The sequence below is a fragment of the Chamaea fasciata genome, unplaced genomic scaffold (genome assembly GCF_029207755.1).
Source record: "Chamaea fasciata isolate MVZ Bird 193981 ecotype frontalis unplaced genomic scaffold, bChaFas1.0.hap1 SCAF_7, whole genome shotgun sequence".
NCBI lineage: Eukaryota > Metazoa > Chordata > Aves > Passeriformes > Sylviidae > Chamaea > Chamaea fasciata.
In genome coordinates this window covers 55,177,760-55,205,740 of record NW_027094092.1, presented here as the reverse complement: position 1 = coordinate 55,205,740, position 27,981 = coordinate 55,177,760, and the positions used below count along the sequence as shown (strand labels likewise).

At 39.5% G+C, this 27,981-nt stretch overlaps 1 protein-coding gene across 1 annotated transcript in view; it reads left to right on the top strand.

Moving 5' to 3' along the window:
- The first annotated feature begins 279 nt into the window (after positions 1 to 279).
- NUDT14 (nudix hydrolase 14) overlaps positions 280 to 27,981 on the top strand; it is a 60,004-nt gene continuing 32,302 nt past the window's right edge. Inside the window, 2 exon segments of the mRNA XM_066188969.1 lie at positions 280 to 333; positions 335 to 628. Coding sequence (XP_066045066.1) covers positions 280 to 333; positions 335 to 628 — 348 coding nt within the window.

The following is a 27,981-nucleotide window of genomic DNA, read 5'->3' as shown; positions in this document are numbered from 1 at the left end:
TTTCTGGAGAATAGTTCTACTCCGTCACGGGAGGTTGTGGTGAGGTGGGTGGGGGCCGGTCTCTTCTTCCGCGCCCGCAGTGAGAGGAAATGAAAAAATGGCCTTAAAGTAAGAGAGGAGAGATTCAGAATAGATACCGGAAACATTTTTTCACTGTTCTGGTGGTCAGACATTGCAACAGGCTGCCCAGGGAGACGGTGGAGTCACCAGTTCTAGAGGTGTCTGTAGTTCAGTGGTTTAAGGGTTACAGGGGTAGCGCTAGGTGGACGCTTGAACCGGATGATCTTGAAGGTCTCTTCCAACCTCGGTGATTCTGTGAATAGAGGCGGCGAGGCTGCTGTGTCCCGGTTTCGGGGGTGAAACGCAGCATTCCGTGATTCCGGCTCCCTCTGAGGGCAGAGCCCGGAGAGCGCCGCAGCCGCGGCCCGTCAGCTCCGGCGCCGCTCCCGGCCCGTCCGCCGGCGGCTGCGCGCGCCTCTCCCCTTCCTCCTCCTCCTCCTCCTCCTCCTCCTCCTCCTGCCGCGGCCGCTGTCCCCCTCCGGCAGGCATGGAGGCCATCGAGGAGCTGGCGGTCCAGCCCTGCACCTCCTCCCTCTACCTGCGGCCTTTCCGCCTCTCTTACCGGCAGGTGAGTGGCGCCGCCGGGCCGCCCGCCCGCCGTGCCCCGTCCGTGCGGGCCCGTCAGCCCCGCCTGCGCCATTTTGGAGCAGCGCCGGTGTCACCTCCTGCAGCCGGTGTCACCTCATGGAGCCGGTGTCACCTCCTGCAGCCGGTGTCACCTCATGGAGCCGGTGTCACCTCCTGCAGCCGGTGTCACCGCATATAGCCGGTGTCACCTCATGCAGCCGGCGCCCCCTCGGCCCGCCCTGAGGTGGGGCTCGAGCAGGGCAGCGCAGGCGGCCCGACAGAGCGCGGCGTCGCTGCCGTGCGGTGCCACCGGTTCCCGTGTCCCCGTGGGTGTCCCCTCTGCCCGGGTCTGTCACTTTCACCCCGTGCTGGTGTTCGGGTTCACCTCTCGGTTTGGGCCTCTCTTTGGTGTGGATTGTTGACATCTCGAGCCCTTTGCTGGCCAGACCTCAGCAGGCCATCACTTTCATCCACGAGTGTTTAGGGTTCTGGGGCGCCTCTCAGATCAGGAGCTGGCCTGTTCAGTCTAGGGAAAAGCAGACTGAGATGAGATCTCGTTAATGTATATTAATGTATATAAACCTCTCCAAGGTGGGTGCCAAGAGGATGGTGCCAGACTCTCTCCAGCGATGCCCAGTGACAGGATGAGGAGCAGTGGCCATGAACTAAACCACGAGTTTCACTTCAACATAAGGAAGAACTTTACACTGAGGAGCAGGCTGCCCGGGGAGGTCATGGAGTTTCCCTCTCTGGAGACATTCCAAACTCACCCGGACTCCTTCCTGTGTTACCTGCTCCAGGTGACCCTGCCATGAGAGGGGGTTTGGACTGGGTAATCTCCAGGGGTCCCTTCCCACCCTGGCTACTCTGTGATTCTGTGAATAGCCTCAATGCCTGCAGGTGGGAGGCAGGGAAGGAAATCCTGTCCCTCACCATCTTTATATCAACATGAGTCACCTTTCACAGGATCACTGAGAACTGGTACCTCCAACAGCAGCAGGAATGTGAGCTTTGAAAGGAAAGTCATTTCTCACAGCACAAAACATTGCATGTTCCTTGGATGCTTTCCTTGGGCCTGGTTGTTGGCTGGTCCAGGGTGAGCTTTTACCCTGGCAGAGTGGTGAAAGGTGGAGGGAAAAAAGGGGAAGGAGACTTTGGACAGCCCTAGAAATGGATGGTGGAAAACACATCTCTCATTCCTCCTTTGCTTTGCTCCTAAATGCATCAATTGGAAAGGCAGAACAGGAACGTATTGAGTCCAACAGTGAGATAAAGTATAGAAAATGAATAGCAAGGGTTCAAATAGGTTTCATCAAAGCAGATGAGCCGATTTTTAACATTTAGATACATTTTATACATTATTTTCTTCAAGAAAGTTCTCATTGGTTGGGATAAATAAACCATTTTGATTCATGAGCAGTTGAGAGCTCTACACTGAATTATGTCTTTTCAGGTATCAGAAGTAAACCTGAAAAACATTCGTTCACATTCTGAATTTTTGCTTACAAGTGATGGGTCTTACTACTTAATTTCATTTTCATTTCTGAGTCATGCTCTATTTACATGAAAAAGGGGATTTAATTAAAATGTTCGAAACAGTATTGCAAAATTACATTTAATTGAATAGATGTGCCTTAGATGTGATGAGTATTCTAAAGAAGAAATAAGGGTATGTTTGGTCATGTGCTGTGGATTGACAGAGGCCAGCATTGCCACTAAGTGAAATAGACTTGCCCATCTTGCTGCTTCCTCTCCTTGCACAAGTATCTGTGCAGCAACTGAGTGAGCTGGACCAGGGTCAAACCTAATCTAGCCAGAAAAAGAAGTCAATTTTAAGCTAAACAAGATCAGTGATTCAGTTCATTATGCTGGCAGAGGGGAGGTGGTAATGTAGTAGTTAGGGATGAGCGTTTGGGGCCTGGTGAGGGCAGAGATTGTTTCTGTTGGCTGCAGCACTGTCTTGAAATGAACTTTAACATGTAGTTTCTATGGGATCTGTACAGAAGCTGGCTTGGGTCCAGCCTGCTGAGAGCATGAGCTCAATGTGAGCACAACTCTCTGTACCTGACCTGAGAAACAGACCCTACATTTATTGAAACACATTTTGCATTTAAAAACTGACTTACTAACCAGAGGAAATACTAAATATTTTCTCTCATTTGACTAATTGTTTGAAAAGCATTTAGGTCTGCTGAAAACCCCATTAAACAGTCAACGGTCTAAAATCCAAGAGAGTTAGATGCCTGTTCTGCTTAAGAATTTTTGAAAATTCCACCACTCCTCTAAAACTGACAATTGTTTCCAAAAATCTAGCCCTTGATCTTAATGCTTTTATGCTGAGTAGGTCTTCCCTTGTCCAACTATTTTAATTCACTTGCTGGAAAAAGAAAAGAAACTTTTCTTCTTCCCAGTTCCTAATTGCTGTATCTTACAGTAACATTAAATTCCCCCTTCCATGAATTCCCTGCACTTGCTTGATGAACTTGACCCAAATCTAATAAAAAAAATCTTTCTGGATAACAGAATAATCTAATGGGGAAAACTTGAATAATGGCATTTGTTGCACTGTGAAAACTGAAACTAGTTTGGATACTTAAATTATGCAATATGTGGGATAATGCTGTAATTGGAAGGCTTGGGGTGGTCTTATAGGTACGTTTTGTGAAGCTATGGCACATCCCCTATAATTCATTGTAATCCAAAGAAGATGGATTGATGCATTTTTTTTGTTCATATAGTATTAATGAAGGATAACTGGGGCCTTGAAGACTGAGAATTGGAAATCTTTTTTCAAAGAGGTATATTCCTAAAATAGGCATTGATGTTTAACATAGCTTCTGTCCAAGGACACACAGAGAGTGAGAGGTTTTTTTATTAATTTGTTTTCTTTCACAACTACTGCTTTTCTGTACAAATAGGAAATGGAAGGAATTTTTACATACAGTGTGGGATTTTGAGATTATTTCTAGGCATTCATAAATGCTTAAGTAACAGCATTATTTTCTAGACATTTCATATCAAAATTATGCTACTTGTGTGGAGATACTTTAAACCCTACTACTATACCTAATACAGCAAGGTCTTTCACATAAGCATAAATTTTATTATTTTAAAGATAAATTTAGATAGGTGATTTACATTTCAGTGTACCCTGCTAGTCTGATTTTATCCATTCAACCTGCACCCCACTGAGTTGTAAATCACTGTTGTTCTAGCAGCATTACAGACCACTCAAAATCTGTAAGACATCAGAAGAGGATCCATTTGGGGGCTGAAATTTAAACAAAATGCTGAGTAAATTAGCTCAGTTGGTCAGAGCATGGTGCTAATAGCACCAAGGTCACAGGCTCAGTCCCTGTATGGGCCATTCACGCAAGAGCTGGATCAGTGATCCTCGTGGGTCCCTTCCATCTCAGAATATTCTGTGATTCTGGAAATACTTTTGTAAACCCATACAGGTCACACATCTGAAGGAGGCTGTGGTCACACCTGATGAAGAGTGGAGCCATAGACTCAGATCATTGTCTACCTGCTCTTGGAGGCATTTTACACATTTACAGTTGCAGGCCCAAGGATTGCATTAATGTTTTGGTCAGCTGAGTATTTTCCTTGGACATACAGATGCTCAGCCTGGGAGCTGTGGACAAACACAAGAACAGAGTTGTGTGTACATAGAACCCAGGCAATTACTGTCATGTTTGAGAGAACTGTCGCAGTGTCCTTGTAGGTTTGTATTTGAGTCCCAAGTTTCCCTGTGCTGTAAGAGCTTGAATCATCCTTTAGACTGTATTTGGTTACATATAGAAACACTCTTCCAAAAGACCGTGAGAAAAATGTCAGTTTCTGGCTCTTTCACTAAAGTGAGGATTGTAAGAAATCATGGCAGTTCTTGAAGTTACAGCAATTCATGCCCATGGTGGATTCTGTTCTTCCCATGGAGGGTCATGAGAGCTTTTCATATGAAGTGTTTCATCACCCTCTCCTTCTGCCCATCTGTATTTTAAATGAAAGCAACGAGCTCTGAATTTTTCTTGTAGAGCATAAAAGTAGGTATATACCCTTCTGAAGGACTTCCAGATTTCAAACCTTGCAGATTGAGGCACCCTGCAGCTTTGTGTTGGGAATCCAAGCTATGGAGAATAGCCTGACTTGCTGGACAAATCACAGTACCAGTCACTCACTTAAATTATTAGTTCTGTCTCTGTGTTGTGCAAAGGTAGAAATGGAAGTGCAGCCAAGGAGTTGTGGAATTCAGCAAGCTGCAGTCAGATTTTGGTGAGGGTCAATATGGAGAGGTAAAGTACAGATTAAAATTGATTATATTCTTCAAAATAGGTGTTTGACAGAACTCCAAAGGGACCTCAGCTTCTGTTGGGGAAGATGGAACAGGGAAACCTGATAAATATGATTGCTTGGCAAAAGATTCTTAAAATATGAAACTTATAATGGAAGTAGAAATGAATGCTAGCTTTAAGTTGTAGGATACTGAGCCTTAGTTACTATATAACCAAGGAACAATGGTCTAGCCAGCTGAAGGAGAATCCCTTTTGATTGAACAATACCCTTCTGCTGGCTGAGGGATGCAAAGGTCAGTGCAGCAAGAGAAGAGTCTAAAGAATAGCTTTTAGAGTTTAAAATGTAACACAGTATGGTAATGTAGTAGTTCTTATAGGCTGTATGTAGATTCTATAGGATTTGTGTCTTGTACTGGTTGGTTAGTGTAAATTAGAATATTCACCACAGAAAGAGATACAATGTATTGTAACAAGAACTTAGCCCTGCTTTTTGCTCCCCCTCTTAGCTCCTTCTCCCGCTCTCCTGCTCTTAGCTTGCCCTCTCCCCCTCTCTGGCTCTCTGTCCCTCTCTCTCTCACTCTCTCTCTCCTCGGGCCCACTTATAGCTGTGGCTGGCTGCTTAAGCAAAGCTCTTGCACCCACGACCTGTGCAATAAACCACATGATCCAAGAGCTGCCCTGGACTCCAGAGATCTCTCGTTACTGTCCCATCCATCCAACAGGCTCTTACAAGCTTCTGTTTGGGATTTTCAGCTGTCAGCCCTGATCCAGGTGGGGCCCTTAGTCAAATCAACCACGTTGAAAGTGAGGTAGCCTGGGGTTGAGGGCTAGACAAGCTCCCTCACTTAGTTTGAGGAATATCCTCTTCATTTTGTCTCTAGGAACCCTATGTTCCTATATATTTTGGTTCTGCTTGGTACCGAGAGAAGAAAATTCATTTTTCTTACACAGAGGATAGCATCTGTCTAGCTTTAATGTGTACTTGCCCCCAAAGTGCAAATTGATTTGTTATCTAAATTGGCTTTTTTTAAACATACATCACCTCCTGAAGAATTGGCTTCTTTACCAGGAACTCCATGGTAAATCTCTTTTCACTTTTTCCTATTGAAGTTTTTCTGCTTTTCATAAATAATTTATTCAAGAGACCAGAGGGATGGCTAATGAGAGATTAACTCAATGCCCAAGGGCTAGGGCATTTCCCTGGGATGTGGTAGAGTCAGGCTGCAAGATCTCACTTCAATTAATATTGCTTCCCACATCACAGGAGAGTGTGCTCACTGCTGGGAAATGCATTTGTGTGTAAATCTTCAGCTCTTTTGTGTATGCTAGCCAGGCACTAGCCTATATATTGGCCAAAAAAAAAAAAACCAAACCAAACCAAAACAAAAAAAGCAAAAAAACCCCAAACAACCAAACAAAACAAAACAAAAAAAAAGAAACAAAAAAAAAAAAAATCCAAAAAACCAAAAAGAGAAAAAACCACAAATTTAAGAACTCTGCTGAGACTTCCTGTCATGAAAGTGGACTCTGAGTAGCAACAGTTAAGGAGAGTCCTTTAGATTTTGAGCATCATAGTATCCAAATGAGATTTGGATGCAACAAAGTCTTCTTAATCAGCACCTGAGCAGGGAGGGATTTCAGAGGTTCTGCATGTTGGATTTGGACCCTTACACACGGTTTTGACAGAGCTATGGTGGATCTTGCTGTAGCAATTTAAGAAGTTACTACATGCAGGTTTTTCCCTGTGCTCATGGTTCTCACCCCCAGGGAATCAGCAGAAGGTGGCTTTGCTCCAGCTCTTACTCTGTTGTTCCAATTCAGACCCACTGCCATCAGTCCTTTAAGCCAAATCACTGAGCTTTACACAGAACTAAGTGAATTGCCTTTGCATATTCTTTTTTTGTGACCTCTGTGCTAGGGACAGCACCCTTCAAAGGGGGAGGCAGAGCATCCATCAGCTGGGGGGAAGCATCTAGCTGGGAGAATAATACCTTGAGCTGTTACAGAAACTTTTGTCCAGAGCTTACAAATCAAAGCCTTTGTGGATCTTGCCCAGACTCCTCTACCTTTGTTTTTGAAAGTTGTTCTGGCAGGGCAGCTCTTGCCACTGTTTCCTTGCGTTGTATAAACATATATGTGCCTTCTGCCCAGGAACTTGTAGAAGTTTGCCACCAGACTAGAACCAACTGTCAGTAATTTTCCCAGTGCGTTTTCTATGTGAGTGAGTTTGTGTTTTGAGTCTGTGGAATGGTTAATGGGCATCTGTTTCAGTGATGCATGTGGGATAAACCCCAAAAACTCCGTGCATATCGACTGAATCATGCAGTCAGTAGTGGTAAATTGGAACTATTTGCTCTTTTCTGAACTTCACATTCCTTCCACACTTCAGAGTAGGTCAATGCCTTAACATCACATTTCCTCTATTGATTTAATACTTAGAATAATTTATTTTAAAGTTAAACGTGAAAAATGCTCCCTTCAAGTTCATTTTAATGCATGATGTTTTTCATTCACTGTTAAGGGAACTAAACTATTATATCTTTGAGTTTTGCAGTCATTCTAAAGCAATTTTCAAGGCTGCTGTAGATTTTTACACCTCATGAGCTTTTTGATGGGTAGAAAATGTGCTTCATGAGCAGGGCGCAGTTCATCAGTGAAGAAAGAATTTCTTCTGATCCGAGTTTGCTACTGCTTTCTTTTGTGACCATGACCACTGTGTCTTACAATTTTAAGCCTCTTGGAGATGTCATCAAGATTAAAATATGTGTATACATGGAGAAAGAAGTGAGGCCTGTATCATTAATGCCACAAAAACTTTGAAGATGAAAAGCAAAGCAGGGCAGTGTAGCAATAATATTAACAATCTTATTTTGCATTTAGGAATTTTTGTATGTGGTAATAGCAACATGAATGTGCCCAGCTGCCTGAAATATTCTCTGGAACTTCCGTCTGCTTTTTTATAAACATAAAACATTCTTTTCTGTTTTGACAGTTAAAAATTATGCTGTTGAGGGAGTAAACAGATTTTTAAGTTACCTGTTCAAACAAGTAAGTCTTCTGTTGAATCTTCAAAAGGTTCTAGTAGTAGGAAATATGTTACCAAGTAGCACATTTATTTGCAGTTCATTTTTTTAAAGCAGTAGTGCCGTGAAAGGAGATGCCATTTTTTCCCTGTGAAGTTTGTCTCATTTTCTTCAGCTTGTCAAGTCTGTTATGTCAGTGTTGAGTATTAATCCTAAATGGAAACATACTGATTCCAGCTCAGGGAGTCCCTGAGCTGCAAATTGCAGGAGTCTGAGAGTGTTTTAACAATATATTCTTCCTTGGGCCTCTTGCCTTCTGTCAGAGGTAGATCCTGGATGAGACTAATTTTTGATCTGACTGCTGCTGTGTTAACAGTGAATGCAGTTGAGGTGCAGTATAATTCTTTCATATGGGTGAAAGAAAAGAAAGTTTTTGCAGAGACAGTGTTAGGGAGTTAAGTACTGAGGGAACATAATTTCCTTTGAGAGAAATGGTGTTCTCTGCAATTGGAACACAGATTTAAGAAAAGGAACCAAGGAATCTAGGCATATCTGCTTCTGGCTCTGCCATATGCTTTGAATTCAACTCTGAAAATTTGTACAAGTTATTTTTGTATAAGACATGAATTACTGAAGGGGGAAATGAGAATCATTAGTTAATAAGAGCAGTAGTTGAAAAGAACACTAATACTTGTTTTTGTTTCAGTGAAATTATGTCGTGTTAGTCTTAATTTCTCTATCCAGCATGCTTTGACAAGTGAATGTAAGCTCTGAAGTAAATGCACAAGAAGTAGTTGACAGTGACAAAAGTTCGTATTTTTAGGTCAGTTTAACACACTTGTGACAGCAAATGTCACATAATGGAAAGAATAAGGCCTTGTTGAGAACCTTTGGTAGCTGAGATGTGTCTGCACTTACATAAACGATCAGTAGAATCTCATTTAATGCCATCAGAGTACTTGGGTTACTGCACAGTAACTGTGAAGTTAAGACTGAGTGCAGGAGGAGGTACGTAAGTTGCAGTGAGCTTAAACCATACTTCTCAAGTTCTGATATGCAGCTCACTGAGGGCCTTTGGAATACTTGCAGGTCATCCATATGAGGTAGCTAAGAAAAGCAGATCAATTATCAGCAGGCTTAATGTGCTAGCAAGGCCTGCCGCTTCCCTGGAAGATGTTTCCAGGTCTGCAGATGAAGAAGTTGAAAACCATCAGCTCTGGCAATACCACTCCAGTGGCCTCATCTGCAAGGACTTGTCTGCACAGGACTTTCCTGATTAACTCCCAAGTCTCATTCTACAACAAAGAGTCTGGTTCTGTTTACATTAAACCATTTTCAAAGTACGATTGCACTTTGAATTCATACCCTGCCTTAATCCATGTTAACTTTCCAGTGTGTGCCCTAAGGGAGCAGTAAACTAAACTGGATGACTGTGTCCACACAGGGGTTTAATGGAGTTTAAGTAGCAGAATTCAAGTTCATCAAGGTACTTATTTCAGATTCATTTTCTTGATGTCTTGGTATGGACAAGCCCTAAGAATAAAAGTGGTTTAGTTCTAAGTGAATGAACCATGTTATAAAATTCATCACTGAAGTTTTGTTATACTGGTGTGTGTGAAATACGACTACTGTAGGGTATAAAGTAGGCCTTTTTCTCTTGTTTGGTACCATCTCTTTTGTAGTAATTGCAGTTAGATCTGAGAAATAAAATAGTGCTCATGTTCTTCCAACAACTAAATGCTGTATTTGTTTTTCAGTTTGGATCAAAATTCACATGTTTACTTAAATAGCAGAAACTTTTTCTCATACAAAAAATCTGTCATCTGAATCACAGTCTCAGCTATGACATTATGTGTATTTGATATGTTTTAAAGCAGATGAACACTGTAAAATTTTAAGTGTTTATAGCAAATCTGAATATCATGGAAATTAGACATTTTCTGTAAATGGCAGTATTCTTTAAAATGTCAGAGTTTGATGTTCTGTAGAGAATGAAACTATCCTACTCTATTCCTGAAAATAAGTGTATTTAAAATAATTTTATCTCAACTGCTGCCATATTTAAAGTACATTTGTATTTTCAGCTGTAACTCATAAAAGGTCAGCTCCCATGCTTTGAAAACCCTAAAAGTTGATACTGCATAAATGAGCATGTTTTACACAGCAGGCATATAATGTTATCTGCCCCTCTGACGTGCACTCAGATTAATTATTCGTCATAATTTTTAACTAAAGTTAAAGAACTTAGCTTTTTGGCACTGTCCTTCAGACACTGATCAAAATCTTGTTAATACAGTAACACTAAAGTTTACTGAAGTTTAAACAAAGTGAGCTCAGTTTTTCTTAGTGGTCAGCTCATGTCACACTAAAGCACTGATCACTGATCAAAACAGCATTAATTATTTGTTTCACGTTGAGGTTGCTGTGTCAAAATCCTTTAAATACCTCTTGGAGCAGAGAGAGAATCTTACGGCCTGTGACAGAGCAGCTGGTGTGGACATGGGCTGATGCCCCAGTTGACAGGTTGTTGGATTAGAAAGAATATCAAAGGCAGTGAGTAAGATTAGGGATAAGTGAACATCTGACAGCAGTTTGCAGCGGGGGAGAACAGATGATAAACAATGGGAGCGGGGTGCGTGGGGGGGGGTGAGAGGTGAGAAGGCCATGGGAAAAGTGTGGCGGCAATCACTAAAGCTCCAGGTTGCTGAGCCTCATGAATAGAACAGGAAATGGGATTTGCTGGGACAGATGTGCTGAGTGGTGATGAATACATTATAGGGAAATGAGGCTAAACTCCTGAAGGTGAGAGATGTTCTTTCTCTGGAAATAGAAAATATGGGAAAAGTTTACCCCTCTTGAAGAGTAATGTAGAAAGAAGTAATGCTAATGCTACTCTTAATTAAATTATTATTCTGCAGGAGCCTTCATGATAAACTCTAAGTCATGTACTTCCAGCATAACAATCTTACAGTGCTATTGCAAATGCAGGATTGAAAGTGTTTATTTTAGTCATAAGACTGCACAAATGGTGGAATAGTTTGAATGATGGAACAGCCTGGAATGGTGGCTCTGACTGGATAATGCTTAGAAGCATATTCTGTATCTGGCATGTATTACATAGCACTCACATAACATATGTTTGATCCTGCCACTGTTAAGAGACTTGTACTGAGTGATCTTGTGAGGTCCTTCCAGCCTTAACATTTTTTCAATTCTGTAAAGTAATTGAATGCGTGTAGAAAATCATACGTAACTCTTCCTGTTCCTTAGGGTATTGTTTCTTTACTTCTTGGACTTCCTTAGTTTATATTCTCGATGGATCCTTTTCCAATATTTATGATACAGTTATGTCAGAAAGCCAACAGAAACTTTCTGCATGTTTGCTTACAGGGCTGTATGTCAGTTTTCTGACTTAGAATTTCTTACGAGATTTTTTTTTTCAAATTTCTTTAATGAAAAACTCATTTAGAAACATCTCACACTAACATTTTAATAATGTATTACTTTAGCTAAAGAGAGGACAAGCAGAAAGCATAATTGTTAATGTTCTGAGAAAGTACCAATAAGATTTGTTCACAAGACATCTAGAAATTTATTCCACAGTGTATTCTCACAGTTTGAGTTACAAATACAAGCTTGGTAAAATAATGCAGGAACACAAACTGTGAGAGACACCAACTGGAAAACATAAAGCTCAATGCTGTAAGGACAAGAGGTGACTTAGCTGTAATGGGAATGCCTACCATCTGTCCTTTCTGACCTCAAATCCCTCATATGTGCTGCCCCTGTCCTCAAGCTGAGGAGACATGAGGCTGGCCTCCTTTAGTCCCTCTTTACTCCTAGCCATGTGTACTGGAACTGTAGCTCTCGTTTGTAAAAGAACAAGGAATTGTAAACAGAATCTGGGATTAATGTGTCCCACAGCCCTGCTTCATGAAATTGGCTGTTCACATTTGAGAAATTCCGTGTTCAGTGTCTTGACCACAGTGACATCACTTGAACACAGCAGCTGAAGAGTCAGTACAGCTTTGGAGTTACAGATGTTCCACAAAATCAGCGATCAATGAAATTTGTCCTTCAGTCAGCCATAACCAAAGAAATAAAAATGGTGGTGGGCAGAGCAAAACAGAGACAAAAAAAAAAAAAAAATCCACTCTACTGATTCTAGTTAGCATGACTACTGTCCTAATAGGTGTGTTTCCCTAAAACTGTGATTTCTGTATTTGCATGAAACTATAACCAAAGAATTTACCATTTGTTATAGGCAATTCCCAATTTTAAACATAATTTACAATTGGCTTGCATAGTTCCTTACTTTATATCCCAGTATTGAAAATGTTACAAGGTCACTGTCATGCAAGTTTCAGAAATACTGCAGGAGCTGTATATGAATCACTAATCAATCACCAATTCATTCAATTTACTGAATGCCAGTGGTATATGGTATTTAAGTAACAGGTTCATGTCTCACTAGTAGTGCCCTCTATTAGAATGGATGACAGATTAGAAGCTGTTCACAAGTTGCTTGAATCTTTCTGTGTATTACTTTTTCCCAATGGGAAGATGATAAGAGGACTGCCTCTGTGGGAATCAGATTTCAGTTGAGTCTAGCAAAATTGAGAGGTAAAAGTGAAATTAAGAAAAGAGCAGAATCTGGAGCTAGTTGCATCTGTCACTTTGAACTGATTTTTGGAAGGGGGTGGGGAGAAAGGACAGGATGAAAAGCCCTGAGGATCTTTGTGAGGAGGGTCTGTGAGAAAGTCTTAGGAGAAAAATCTAAAGATTGTTCCTAAGCCTTGGCTTCTGTTAGCCCCCTGCTGCTGTTCTTCATCAAGTTGTTTTAATGGCTTTCAAAGCAAGTGAGTGGAAAATGGTTTCTCTGAAACTTTAAGGAGCCTGAACTGAAAACTGTCATTGCTTTATAAGTAAAACACATCAAAGATTGATTGAAGAATTGCTTGTTAAACACATTGTAGATTTAATTAAAAAAATGGCTGATATCATAAAAGAGACATCAGATAATCATAACTGCCTAAAGGTGAAAGTTTAATGGCTTGTCATCTGCTCAGGAACCTGTGTTAAGTATCTCTTTCATAGCTTTTGTGACCCTCTATATGTCTGCAAGTTTGTTTTTTTTTTCACAAGTGTTGCGGTTTTTTTCATAATGTGTAGATGGAAAAGTACCGAAGCATTAAAATATGTAGGTGGTCGTTATTGTGCTTTTTAATTTTCTGTGTCTTTAAGGAGGCCTTTTTCTGGTATTTTTAATTAACTAGTGCTTCAAATTCTTATCTGTTTCTGAAATAGCTGTTTTCCTTTGTGTTGCAGTGCGTAATATTTGTTCTGTGTGTTCAGTGTGTGCAAAGTGCATTTGTGTATCATCTAGTAATTGCATGTTTCTTCTGGAACCTGCCCTCTCATTTTCCTCTCCTCTCCCCACTGTAAATTCCCTCCACATTGCTCCCAGTCAGAAAATAGCGTGTTTTTTACTGTTGTGTTGTAGATTTCATGAAAAAAAGTGAAGGAAAAAGGTGTGCATTGAAAACAGCATTTTCACTCAAACTGTGAGCCTCGTTTTTTTAAACCAAATGGTTTTTTTCTGATCTCATGCTGCACGTGATCAAGGTGCACATTTAGTAAGCGAATACAAACAATTCTTTTTATAGAGTAAAAGAATTCCTCAGTAAGCTGATAAAGCACAATATCCATCTTCAGATTTCAAAAATATTCAGTGTTGTAGTTCCAATTTTGATACACAAGTTCTTTCTGGAGTAAAACAGCTATATCTATACAGGATCCTGACTCCAGATCTGATCCTATGAAATGTAGGCTCCCAAAAGCCTAATATATGATGACTGCAATTACTGGATTTTCTGCAAATGATGATGCTTAGAAATGGTATGTTTCATCAAAAAGCATGACATTATTTGAGTGAAATCTGTAAATTTTTCATGATGTATGAGATCACTTAAATAGGGGGTAAGAGTATTGACTATCCAATCAACTACATAGAAATTGGTCACTTGATGTTATTGTTTTAAGAATTATTTTCAGTGATATTTGTCATTTTAGATGATGTTTTCATTAGCTGTAATGGTTATTTGTGAACTTAAAACAGATGTAGCATTTTGGTTTGCTGCGTAAAAAGATTGTAGACAGTAAGTGGGTCTGGCCATAGACCATAAGTGGGTCTGGCCAGATATTAAGATCCTTGGCATGAATTTTTCTAACTTTGTGAAATTCCAGCCTTGGTGGATAAAATGGTATTTCAGCTTTTCTCATTGATGAGGCCAGGTCCCTTAGTTTGTTTCTATTCAGTCCTAGTTTGAGCAAATTCAAAAGCAATTTGAGTAACTTTTTTAAAAAAATAGATTTTTTTTATTTTATTTAATTTAGTAGGTAAGCTGATTGAAGTAGCAGCAGCTCAGTGGTTCTTAACGAGAAATTATATATTGTGACGCACTGAGCTGGAAGTCAAGATGGGGTAAAAACTGGGGGAAACAGTAAATTTGTGTGTGACTATAACATATAGTAACTAAAAAAAATAGTGAGGCTATGATGCTATCTCTTGTATATATCCAGAACAGCAGAAATAAACTATCAGTGTTGACTTTGTTTAGTTTCATTTTGGCTTCAAGACCTACCTTTGTTATCATTATGCCACTTAAACTTGTTGAGCTTTTGAAGCAGCAGGATTAGAAGAAAAATTTGCTTTCAAAAATCAAACCTTTTGGGAAATCTGCCTTAGAATTTATTATGTGTGTCTGCACTTAGCACTCTGCTTTCAGCATTGTAACATTTCTGATACTTGAAAATATTGAACACAGGCAATTTCTGGCCTACTTTGCAAAGCTGTGTTGCTCTTCAGAGTGACATTTCCATAGTACTGCAGTTTGTACAGCCTAAAATTTTATCTGTAACTAATCTGATTTTTACTGTTCAGATAAATTAAAAAACAATATGAGATTATTTCAGATGGTGATAGGTCAAGGGAGAACGGCCTTTAACTGAAAGAAGATAGATTTAGATTAGCTATTAGAAGGAAACTCTTGGCTGTGAGGGTGGTGAGGCACTGGCACAGGTTGCCCAGGGAAGTTGTGGGTGGATGCCCCATCCCTGGAAATGTTCAAGGCCATATTGGATGGTGCTTTGAGCAGCCTGACCTGGTGGAAGGCATCCCAGCCCATAGTCTGGGAGTTAGTGATGTTGAGGGTCTCTTCCAGCCCAAATAATTCTGTGAATGTTGGCTTCCTATTCAGTGAAACCAGTCACTAATCATTAGTACAGGAATTACTGCTATAGTATTTTACGGGATAGTTCCACCAAGTCTGAAACACTGATGTCTTCCTGATTGTTTCTGTAAACCACCCTTATTTCTTCTTGTCAAGGAGAGGTGGTTGACCTGCCAGTCTGAAGAACTCTGTTTCTTTTTATCTCATTATTTTCTCTTTGATCTGTCTAGGAGTTCAAACGTCTTGGCAGAAATCTGACAGGACTCATGGGAACATGCGAGCCTCTCCAGAGCATTATGGGACACTCAACAGAGAAAGATAAATTTGTTAACAAGTGTCAAGATTTAAGTGTAAGAATTACATTGAGGGGTGGGAGAATAGAGATTTAATCACACCCAGGGGCTGAAAAAAGTCAGGGGAAACTATTTCACTAAAGGAAAAATTGTCAGGATATTTGCTTTTGAAGTATTTCTGAAAAAAACCTAATGAATGCCAGTTGGCATTGTGTTTTCCCTCCCCTCTGTTTGTACACTCTTCTGCAGCCCATAGGATAGAGCAGTGTCATGCCTTCCAGTCCTGCACTAAGTGGGATGATAAACCACACCCAACAGTTGTGCCTTGGGGAGGGGATGAAAGGGAGAAGAAACAGCTTTCTGCACTGCTATGTTATATATACATTTTAGTGAGAAAAGCGTGTCTTGCTCTTGCAATGGAAGGTGTGTAATTGCCTGTAGTAGTTGTGAATGTTAAATCTTCATTCTCAGACCAGCCCTGCTGACCCACTGTGGGGTGAACTTGTGACCTTCGTTCTTTGTCTAAGATTTAGGCTCTTCTGTATATGCTGGGTTTGTGCCATTGCATGCTCAGAATGAAGTCTTAGGGCTTAAAGTGTCTTGGTGTTCTACTGAAGGAACCAACAGAAGCAGCCAAGGAATAGTTTTAACATGCTCACAGGATTCAGTATGGCTGAGAAGATATGCTCAAAATCCTGGGACCCTGTCTGTGAACATACTTGGAGGAAGTGGTAGCCTTGAGTTCCTGTGAGAGATTGGGTGTACAGGACGTGTCCTCCTCTCCTCTTACTTCACCATGGAGACACAGCAGTGCTGCACCTGGCTTTGTTCCCAACTTTGTTGAGTCTCAGGATATCCCAAGTGCTGCCTACTAACCTTGGTCAAGCTTATTAACGCTGGATCTTTGTTGGCAGGTAGCAGCCTGGTGTGTGAGCCCAGGTGTACAGTTCATTGCGCTGTCTTTGCTGCATTGGTTTGAATGCTGCATCACAAGTATTTTGTCCTTTGTAAGTTATATATATATAAGTGAATAGATTTGTTAACTATTTTAAAATCATACTCATGTGATCCATGATATTTCTTATCAGGTGCATTAGGAAAACCAAGTAACTTGGCAGTTATGCATGATGAATTGTTTTCTATGTTGTTTGGAGTTTTTTTAAAAATCAAATTTTAATGATACAACAGTCTATGGACAGAGTTTTTCTTATCAGCATTGTGCTTCAGGTGACACAGTCAGTAGTTGGGGTTTTTTTTAAATTAGAGCAGTGTTCTAATCTGAAAGCTGCATAGTTTTTGAATGCAGATTTATTGTCTCTTTAAATGTGGAGTGGCCCAGTATTGTGGTAGAAGAGGGATAGTTTTATTTTCCCGCTGGCTCTTTGTCAGCCAGAAAAGATTTTAATCAGATCCCATATAAGTTGCAGTGGATTGCTAGAATGACTAAAGAGGTAATGAGAAATATTAGACAATTGATGGTGGTGATTAGCTTTTGGCTGAAGTACCAGTGGCAACTTAAACTGTGGTTTTATGATGTTGTCAGTGTTGTTTTCCTGAATGACATAGCAAAATTAATGATGAAAGGACAGTTTCTTTCCTTCCTCTCTTGGATGAGGGTCATGACCTAGGGTAGCAAAGAAGAAGAAATTATGCTTGTAGGCGTAGTGGTTGCCTTGGGACTGATGATTTTAAGATTCGTTTACTCCTTCTACCTACTAGTGTTTGCTTCTCTCCCTGCTATGCCTGCAGAGATGAGGTGAAAGCCCTAAATCCCAGCAAAATCAGGGGGGTGAATCTGAGTCAGAGGTCCTACATGAGGCTGTGCTGTACCAGGAACTAATCATGACTTGTGGGAATGTGGACCAAAGCAGTGTTTGTCCTGTGTGTAGCATTTAGAGAATCCTTTTCCTAAGGTGTTGAAAGGTTATTTGGACTGATGCATGCACAGGATGTGTACAGGAAGGAGCTCAAGAATATTCAGCAAGAATTCTCATCAACTGTGGGGTCTCAAACTTGCAATGGGTACTTTATATTGAATTTCACTGTCTTGAAACAGCTACTACAGACAGACATGATTGATCTAGGTATGTTATGATGAGTGCAGAATTATTGCCCCTGCCTGTCATTAAATATCACTAGTCTGAAATTTCAGTCAGGCCCTTTATCTTGGTAACTCGTCAAAAGAAGTAGCTGCCAGTGGACAAGAAAAGAAGAAAACAAGTTTTCTGGAGATGTTTTTAATTCTTCTGGTCTCTCTAAAAAAAAAAAAAATTAAAAAAATTCTCATAGTTATGTGTGTCTCAGTAAAATTTAGAAGTTTGAAAAATGTTGTCTTTAGTAACTTAGGAGTTTAAGAGCCATTTTCCAAAGGAATTTTCAGGAATCAGTCTCACTTAATTTCACTAATGCTCCATCAGGTAGTAGAGCAGAAATAATTCTGTAATCCTAGATAAATACTGCAGGTAAGGTCCCACCACAGAAATTACATTATTCAATAAAGATGTTTAGATGCAACTGGGGGGTTCTGGCATTTGGCTGAAATTGCAGTGATCCAGAGTAAAGTCTAAATTCAATTCTTCCATCTTTCTAGTGAGGGTTTTATAGGTGAAGGTTATTGAATGCTGAAAAGTGCTTTCATAAATCTCATCTTTTGGAGATATTAATGAATTATTATAAATTGGGAGTAGGGCTGTGAACCTGTGTCTGTGTTCCCCAGCTTAATTTATTACTGAACGACAAAGGCCATGCTTGTTTGTTTGTTTGTTTGTTTGTTTCCAACTGCAACAATATGCAACCATTTATACAAATAAGGAAAACTACAGGAAAAGTACTGAAGCACAGAACACCCAGGAGTTCTCAGCAGCCTTTGGTTGAGGTATTTTCCTGGCTTTTATTCTCTGAGCTGGAGCCAGCAGATCTGCCTCCTGAACCTATGTTTCTCAGCCTCCTGTTATGGTTATTGCAGATTATGTGAGATTTTTTCTTAAACAATAACAGAAAAATATTGGTAAAAGATTGCAGAAAAGGCCTTGCTTGGGAGGTTCTCAGCAAGTGTGAGATGTGCAATAAATCTATTTGAAAGCACCGCACTTATTTACAGTAAAGCATTTTGCTGTCACATCCTTTCCAGATTTTATTATCTCTGTTAAAACTTCTTTTGTTATTAGGAATATATTTCTTACCTACCATCCAGTCAAAGTTTCAAGTTTCATGTTTTCCTGTAGTGTTCTGGAAAAAACAGTGTAAGTAATTTTTTTAAATATGGAAGGTGTATGTTCCTTTTATCCCTGCAAAATAAGAAAACGTGTTACAAACTTCAAAGGGAAAACACAGTTTAGTGAACATGGCAAAATTCATGCAGCAAAATTTAATAAGGTAACAGGAATTTATGTAAAAGAGCAGTTGAATATTCACTTTAAATTTTATTATTTGTATACAGTGACAGAGGAGTCTGAAGACTCTACCTGTTAGCAATTGGTTGCTTTGTACAGAATTGTATTAAACTTAATACTAGGAAATCCCCATCCGTATTTCAACTTATAACCTTAAATTATATGCTGACTTGGCAGTAAAATGATGTGAGAAAAGTCGTAAATTTGACCTTTGTACATCTTGTGTTTCTTAATGTCCTTATTCTTTGTAGTATAGATTTCAGTGCACTGCTGCGGATTTGCCTTGGAATAAAGTGTGTTTGATCTATACATGCAATTGTTCCTGATAATTAATGTATATTAAAAACAGAAAAACGAGGCGAGAAAGGAGATTTGATTTAATTTAATGTACTTATGCTTAATTCTCGTGTTTAATAAATTTCATTCAAAGGTAAATGATCTTAATGATAGCTGAATGCCAAGGTAAACTGCAACAACTCCATTGTTGAAAAGTACACACTAAAAAACAAACTGTGACCTGAAAAGTAAACTTCCAGAGGATTATAGGAGAAAGTTTACTTACACATCAGGTATCTTAGTTGTAATTGTTCTGGCAGTTGATGTACATAAAGTGAACAAAGTGGCTTGGCCCAGTATTGCATTAACAGTTGAATAAATTAATGCATTCTCCATTGTTTATTTTACCTCCCAAAGTGTGAAAAAATTGCACCTTTGAACAGTACCTCTCTTGCTGTAACCATCTGTTTGCAGTTTCATTACACACTCCTACCAGAATAACCTCCTCTTTGAAGAGTAAGTTGATATGGGTTGTAAAAATTACGGTCTCTGACCTTAGGTTTTATGTCCCTCGAGGTATCCCTGGTGTGGTCTGCACTGGTAGATGTTAGGGTTTCTTCAAGAAGTACCTTTGTATCTTCCAGTTAATTTTAGATAAGAAACCCATGCATCAAAGAGTTGGCTGTCACACAGAGCTGAGCACCCCAGTCTGTTGTTCAAGCCTTAAAATGACCTGAGGAAGACCCCAGCAACTTTGTCCTGCCCTGCCCAGAATTGCTGTGTCAGCTGGGGCCGGCATGATGTCCTCTAGTGTAAAGGATGTTTTGTCTCCATGGGCTTTACTAGCTCAGTCTTCTGAAATTGTTAATGTTATCGATTAAAGCCAATTAGCAGCACAAGTATTTTGCTTCAGGTAGAATGTTCACTTTTAATTCTGTTAAAATGTCATCAGTTTGTGTATTTTTGGATGCATACTCCACAAAGGCACTAAACTCAGTTGTTTCCAACAGAAAAACTCGAATAGGGAAGTTAAAAACTGAAAAATGCCATTATTTATAATCATGATGCTTTTAAAATAAACACTCTGGATAGTTTAGTAATGAAATATTACAAGCTTTGTTTAAAAAGCAAACACTCCCCCCCTTCCTCTTGAGCTTAAACAGTGGCTTGTTTAAAAAACCCAGTAAAATTCCATAACACTTAAACTCTTTTGAAGTAGTTTTTCGACATCAGCAAGTAATTCTGCAAATTGCTTTTGAAGATGAGCCTTCATTTACTCCAGCGTGTGCAGTCTGATGGAGTGGATTAGTGGGTGTGGACTGAAATGGTAATTTAGGCTTTTTTGTGTGCATGTGTCTCTCTGTAAAACACTCCCTATTATCAGACACATCTCTGTCCTCCTGGAGTGGTTGTGAGTGGACCAAGGCTGTTCTATATAATAGTCACTGCTGAAGACTTGCAATCCGTATGGTGGCATTGCATTCATGTTGACTACTAACTTTTAATTACTAATTTTTTGCTTTCATTCTACTCAGTAATTTTTTCAGCAGGTTTGTTTTTTTTTTTCCTAGAGAAAAAAATAATTAATTAGGTGAGTTCCCAGAAGCAGCCCACACAAATATCAGTGGTGGGGTAAGAGTAGTGTAAAGATATGCAGGTGGAGTAGAAAGAAGGGGCAGCCTGGTTTTTGTTTGTCTTACACCGTTTTGGGACTCCACCCCAGGACAGAGTGACTTCGACTTTGTATTTGAATTAGTAGTTATGTAATAAGATACCCCAGCATAAGACAGTTCCCTAATACTAATGTGTACATTCAAAAGAAAAAAAAAAAAGGTTACTCAACTACTGCAAATCAAAATTATTTTATTGATTTTTTTTTACTGAGTTGCAAGGTTTTATGCTAGCTGAAAGTGCTTCCTTTCATTTTGAAAGATAATGTAGAACTTTCTATGAAGTCTGTAATTATATAAAAAGAAGGCAGCATTCTTCCTGCTTGCTACAAATCAAACCTTTCAAGTAGACAAAAAAATTATGATAAGTCATTATTTCAAAGAGATTTCAGGTGCAAAGTAGTCCTTTCAAGACAGGGTTTTTCTTTTAGATGAAAAAGTTGAATATTAAATGTCCTTGAATTTTTGACTGTTCATTTGCACTGTTTTTTGGGTTTTTTTTCTGTGGATGAAGATTTTTAGATACAGCATGGCAGGTCTTTAGCTTCTGTAAACAAAAATCCACCCGACTGACTCATTAATCCAATAAAAATATTCAACAGGAAGCAATGAAGCTTTTAAAATGTATTGAATTGGTATTGAATAGGTATTTTATTGACATTTGGAGAACTTCAGAAGTCCAAACTTGCTTTAGCTGTCTATCTCAGTTTGATTTCTGTTCTTTAAAAAATTCCAAACTTTGTATTTTGAGGGTGATTTTTTTAATATTATTATTCACTTGATTTTTGTATGTGGCATATACTGAAAATACTATGAAAAATGTTCAGACAATTCAAGGTAATTTGGTGACTAATTGTCTCTGATAGTGAAGGGAAAATATTGAAGTCCTGAGTTTGTCCTGGAAGTGCGGTTTCTGTGGGCACATCATTGCGGACACCGATAAAACATCTTGTATTGATTCTATAGAACGGAGAGTTCCAGCATTAATAATTCAGCTAACAAGATATGGTTTACATTAGGTTATCAATGCTCATATGTTGCCACTGAAAACTGCTACAGATGTGACATCAGGTACCATTAGGTTGAAAAAAGAAACGAAACAAGGAAACCTTAAGTGGTAGCAGCACTTCTTCAGTAGTGAGTGGGGAAAGGAAGGGAAAGGTTCATTTACAGAGGGATGAGGACATAACTTTTATGGCTTTATTGTAGGAGAAGTCCACTCTGTTTAACCCAGAATCTGGGACTTGAGAAGCACCTTTCCTGTTGTAGAACTATATCTTTTATAAACCAAAAAGTTCTGAATTACTGAGTTGTTTTTATTTCAAATGTATCTCTTGGCGGCTGTTACTGGTCATAAAAAGGTGAATATGGCTAAAAAGCATTAAGCTGATAGCACTCAAGGAAATAAAGGTGGCAGGGGGCAGCTGGAGCTGGCTGTGTTGGTGCAGATTTTTGTCTTCATCAGTCAGTTACTTCAGTCCCCAGGCACACTGCTTATGTGGATTAACCTGAGAAAAAACCATCTAATAAAATGACAAGTTCAGTGTTCTCTTGCTTTGAAGATCTGGGCAACAAATAGACACCTCCACAGCAGAACGCAGGATGAATTTCCAGGCAGAGGCATTGCTCTCCACATTGGTACTAAACTGGGAATACATTCGTAGAAGATTGGTTCGACGTGAAAATAAGTGCAATAGAAAAACAAGTTGTACACTTTTTGAAAGAAAAGCATAACTCTCAAACCTTTAAAAAAATTTTGAGAGCAGTAAAAAAGCAAAGAATTGATTATTCCTCAAGGGAATTTTACTGTTTTGGTTCATGTAAATCATTAAACAGGGACCTCACTCTTGCTTGGCTTTGCTGACTTTGGTTTAAGACCGTTATTTGCCAATTAATTATCTTATCTGTTTTTCTGTACTTATAGTTGTTTTATTACATGAAGAATGCTCATTATATGCTCCTTTGCATTAAGGACATTAACTGCTTTTGAGTCTTAGGAGTGTGGAAACCGAGTAGATGGAGCAATGAGGACAAAGTTATTTTTATGTTATAATTGCTTCAACTTCTCCAGTTGGCTTTTTTCACAGATCTGGAACATTTTCCTCTTGGGTGACTGCTTTAAACCTAATCCAAATGGTAGAGACTGGGGGATCATGACTGTTGTTTGTCGTTTTAACCCCTCATAACTAGTGCATGTAGCTTATCTAAATCATAATGTATTTGTAATTTTTCTTAACTGCCTCTGTTTGTTTACATCAGCTTTTGTCTGGGCTCTAACTGAATTGTAAGATCATTGAACAGGAACTGTTCCCACTATATGTGTTTTGTGCCTTTCACAATGGGTCACCAAACCTCATGTTGTCTCTCCTGTAAAGTAAACAGAAAGAAGTTAATCATTGTCATGGACAGATTTCTTTTCTTTCTTTTTTAGTGGTATATGTGATGTTAATTTGCTTATTTTGGACATATTTTGGACATATGTCTCCTGCATTATAAGTGATCTGCCTGCATGGCCTATTACCTTTCTCTTCAAAAATATGTAATACAAGGTACAAACCATTTTACTGAGGTGGTTTTGGTGTAACTTTACAGTGTTTGACCACTTAGACTTTCTCTGCCCAAGCAGAAGTTTTCTGTGGATAAACGTGGGAGATGACATAAGGCAGTGACTTTAATTTGGTCACTTTTTAAATTATTAAATACTTGTATAAGGCAAATAATATAGGAGAAGCTTTAAGAAGATTTTGGGTAAAGATAATTTCTCTTACACTTGTGCATTGTCTGTCCAGAGCTCATTTCAAGGAGTCATTAAATAAGTGACAATCCAATGTAAATTTTGTATTGTTGAATAAATCTCCCAACAGAGTAACTACAGGAAATCTGTTATTGTAAACCTGTGTGTGGAGGATTTATTTTATATACCCTTGTGTGTTGTTGTGAAAAAAATATTGCACAAAGTTAAAGGAAGCATTTAGAGCAGTTTTGTGAGTGTTCTTTCACTTGTTACACCAACATGTTTTCAGTTTACTCTTCAGAATAAAACTTTTAATAAAATCTAAGAAGAATAAGTCTTTTATTGCACATATTTAGAACATAACTGTTTTAAGCAATTATATAGTTTGTCTGTAACTGTTTCAGAAGCTGTCAGTTAATTCTTTTGTACATAAGCAAGGCAAACCTCTCTCTGCAGCTGCAGGACTTGAGCACTGTCATTGGGATGAGGCAGATCAGTGCCCAGAGAAACCTCAGCCTTTTTCCCAGGTAGCCAGCTATGACATAATGCTTCTATATTATGAGAAATAGTGAATATTTTTTTCACATTCACCATCTCAGTGTGATTCATGGTTTTACTGACTTCTCCTGTGTCAGCCCTTAGTGTGGCACTGTACCAAGGTTACCATAAGCTGTGTGGCATGGACTACAGCATCCCTGTCCTTTCTCTTCCTCACCTTGAAACTCAGTAGCATCTTATAACTGGACGACCACAGCTCTAATTCAATTAAATTATTTGTAAAAAGGATCTCATTCTTTGGGAAGGTTCTTGGAATGATCCTTGAGGAAGGGCCTACACCTCTCTGAAATTGTGTTTAAGTACTTATTCCTTCCATTTGGAAAAGCTGCATCTGCAGAGAAATTGTGAGTCCCGGGAGGGCTGTACAGCACAGCCAGACTGAGGGGTTTGCTTTGTTCGGGTTGGGGGTTTTTTGAAAGCCCAGGATGGTGTCAGTCTAAGAGTGATGAGTACTGGTACCTGTGCAGACACATTATCTCAGGTAAGAGATGGTTCAAGAGCTTCTCAGGTGGCGGACTGAGAGGACTGGCATGGGCACTGTCCTCAGGGAAAAGAAGGACATAGGCACGGAAGGTGTCCCAGGTGAAGAGTGGAAACTCCCAGTGACTTGTGTCAGAGCATGTCCAGGGTCTGTCAGATGTGGAGCATACCAGTATTGCCCTACAGTCAATGCAAGAGAAAGTTTCTTTCTACATCATTAGCACAGCAAGTCCGTTTTCTCTTCTGTATTGGCTCTCCTGGGCTAAGTCTTAGGCGAGTTCCTCTACCAAGCAAGAGTTATCCTTTAGGCATTCTGGCAGTGATTTGACCTTGTTGCTCAGATATTTTATTGCCTCAGGTAGTGGAGGAAAGCTAAGGACAGCAATATTCCTGGCACAGTGATTCTTAAGGCATTTTAGCCAGAGGTTATGTGGCAAAAGGAGTGGTATTTTGATAGACTGCAGACAAGTCCAACTTACCCATTACAGACAGTGTAATTATGGCACTGAGCTGGTGCAGGAAGTCTTAGGAAAATTATTTCAAGGATGGTAGCAGGACAGAGAGTCTGAAGATCAACTGTGGGTGATATAAACTGCTCTGTGCAGGTAGGAGTCACGTCTGCTGAACTTGCAGCCACTGTCAACACCTGTTTAGCAGAGAGCACTTGGCAGTGCCTGGTTGTCCTGGAATTACTTGAACCAAAAGGCTTTGAGTCTCTTTGTGCAGACTGTCAAACGGGGAGTGAGCTGCTGTTAATTCTGATTAAGTTATCAATGCCATCACCAAGTCAGTCTTACAGACAATGTGGTCTTGTGACACACTTTGCGCATTCAGGTAGTACAGAAATGGCTATTTGCGCTTGCTTTTTAGAGTTGAGGGAGAGGACTGGGTGCCTTTTGAAGCACTATCTTTTGCCACCCTTCAGTGCCTTTTGCCAGACTTGGAAGAGTGTTCTGGGGAAGCATTGGTTGTGTGCTTTCTATGTTCTTAAATTTTAGAGACAGGTTGCCAGGCAAGATGGACATCTCGTCTGACCTGGTATGGCTTTCTTATGCAATTAGTACTTATGTAAGTGATCTGTCTTCTGTGTAATGTGAAACGAAGTTGTCTCACATGCTGCCTCTCCTGGAATACAGCTTTATTAATTTACACATACTATATGCACTAGTTGAGTGTTGCAACATCACAGAACCTGATCACTGAGCACAGAACTAGAGTGTGATTACTTTGTGATTAAAGATTTACCAAATCGATTATGTGTTACCAGAGGTTGTTGCAGTATCAGAACTGCTATTCTGAACTGATTAAAACTAGTGTAAAATAATTCTGACACGCTCATCGTTATAAACACGCCAGAACACCTTTCCTGTTTAAAGAATAATTTTTGAATCTTTCTCAAATGTCATAAATAATCCTTTCTCCTTCCTGTCTTCAATGTTTAGATCTCCCAGCAATCAGTGATACTCAGTTCTCACAGCATTGAGAGATACTGTGATCGTTACTTATTCAACACTGGAGAATGGACTACTTGTAATAATGCAATTACATATGCTTGTTAAAATGAAAAATGTTAAAGGGTTTGAGAGAGCCTTTGTGTTTCATAAAGATATTCTCTTTTTCAGGAATGATGTTCACCACTGAGACCTTTAATATTGCAGCTATGTGTAACTGTGGTGATAGCAGAGCAGAGCTTTGTCAAAGACCAGGGTATATAGAGTGGAACAATTTAACAAGTAATCAGAGCCACTTGGGTTTTAAAGGCACGAATCTTGATCAGTTCAACAAGTAATACTTTTGTCTCAAAGATAAGATAGAGATACTACATGCAGCTTGATGTAGTTGGTTAGAAGCTGGCTGGAATTAATGTTCTGTAAAGTATGTAAAGCAGCATAAGCACCATTGGCAACTATTTACATGCTATTAATAATTAGCAACCTTCCTACCAGTCTGTTAGAAAAGAACCATGCATTGGGTACAATAGAAACTCAACTCCATTCGGTTGGGTTCAAATTACATTTGACTTCGACAACGGGGCATGAATGGGGCTCATTTGAGTTTCTGCCACCGTAAACAAAGAGATGTTGGAATGTTTCATTTGTTTATTGATTTATTTATTTGGACAGGTGCAACTTGATCATATGAAATAATTTTTTAATTCAAATATAGGCCAAAAATATCTTAGTAAGCATTGTCCAGTCAGAGTATATGATACTAACCAATGTCTTGACTCAAATTAATTTAGCCTGTGGCTGGTTTTAAATTTGGGTCTTAGACTAATCAAATCATGTTCTAGAGAAAATGCTTTACCTGGGCTTAGAAAATACAGATTTTTTTTTTTTTCTGATTGATTTCTTTTTAGGTACTAAGTTCCTTCTTTTACTTTCTGCTAAAAATTATGTGCATGTCTGTGAGGTGGGCTCTGTTAATGGTAATAGTGCTCATCCTTGGGAAGAGGTCATTTAGCTCTGATGGATCCCATCTGTATGAGGATGATTCTCTAGGGTGTAATTTTCCTCAGCTATTTGAAACCCTCTCATAAGTGCTCCAAAGTGATCAGGTTCTATAATTTGCAAGATGATGGCAAGAGGAAAGAGCCAGGAAGATTGTTGGTGGGATTGTGTGTTAGAATGCACTATCACAGGACTAACAGCCTGAATTAATGCATGGAGAGACTTGATTCAGGCTGGTTTTGGCATCTCCATCAGCTGGACACCCACACTTCTCCAAAGTGGATACTACAAAGGGAGAATAGATGATGTACCAACTTATGATTTGGTGCAGGGGAAGGTTGAGACTAGAGAAACAATATGAAGTTACATGAGAAGACATTACCCTTGGCACAACGTTTTCCAGTTCTTTTGTGTTAAATGGAAAATTGCTCAGCAATCTGCTAACAAATCCCACACATACCTTGCTTACAGGTAGAAATAAACCTACAGAAAGATTGAGCTGACCTTGCACATTTAATACCTTCAATTATCTTGCCATAGAACACAGCCCATGCTGGAGCTCTGTGTTGTATCATAGTCCTGTCAAAGTTGTTCCTCTGTCTCTCACCAGGTGGAATGAGTTGGATATACACTCAGGTTTGGAAGCAATGGCTTTAATATTTCAGTTTACACTGAGAATTTGCTGTCTTTATTTCCCTTCCCCTACAGCTTTATATTGCATTTAAACAATGACAGGGCTTCTCCTGTAATGCACACGTTCGATTCCTGTCAGTGCTAACAGAAGGTATGTGCAGACACCAATGGAGGCACGGATTAGAGTTTCTCTTGAGGTGAACAACTGTTTATAATTAGAGTTGTGGGAATGAAGAAAAACCCAGCTAGCAACCAAACAGTCCCTCTTCCAAAAAGCTTGGTAAACTCATAAAGCTCAGGGGCTTAATATCTGAGCCA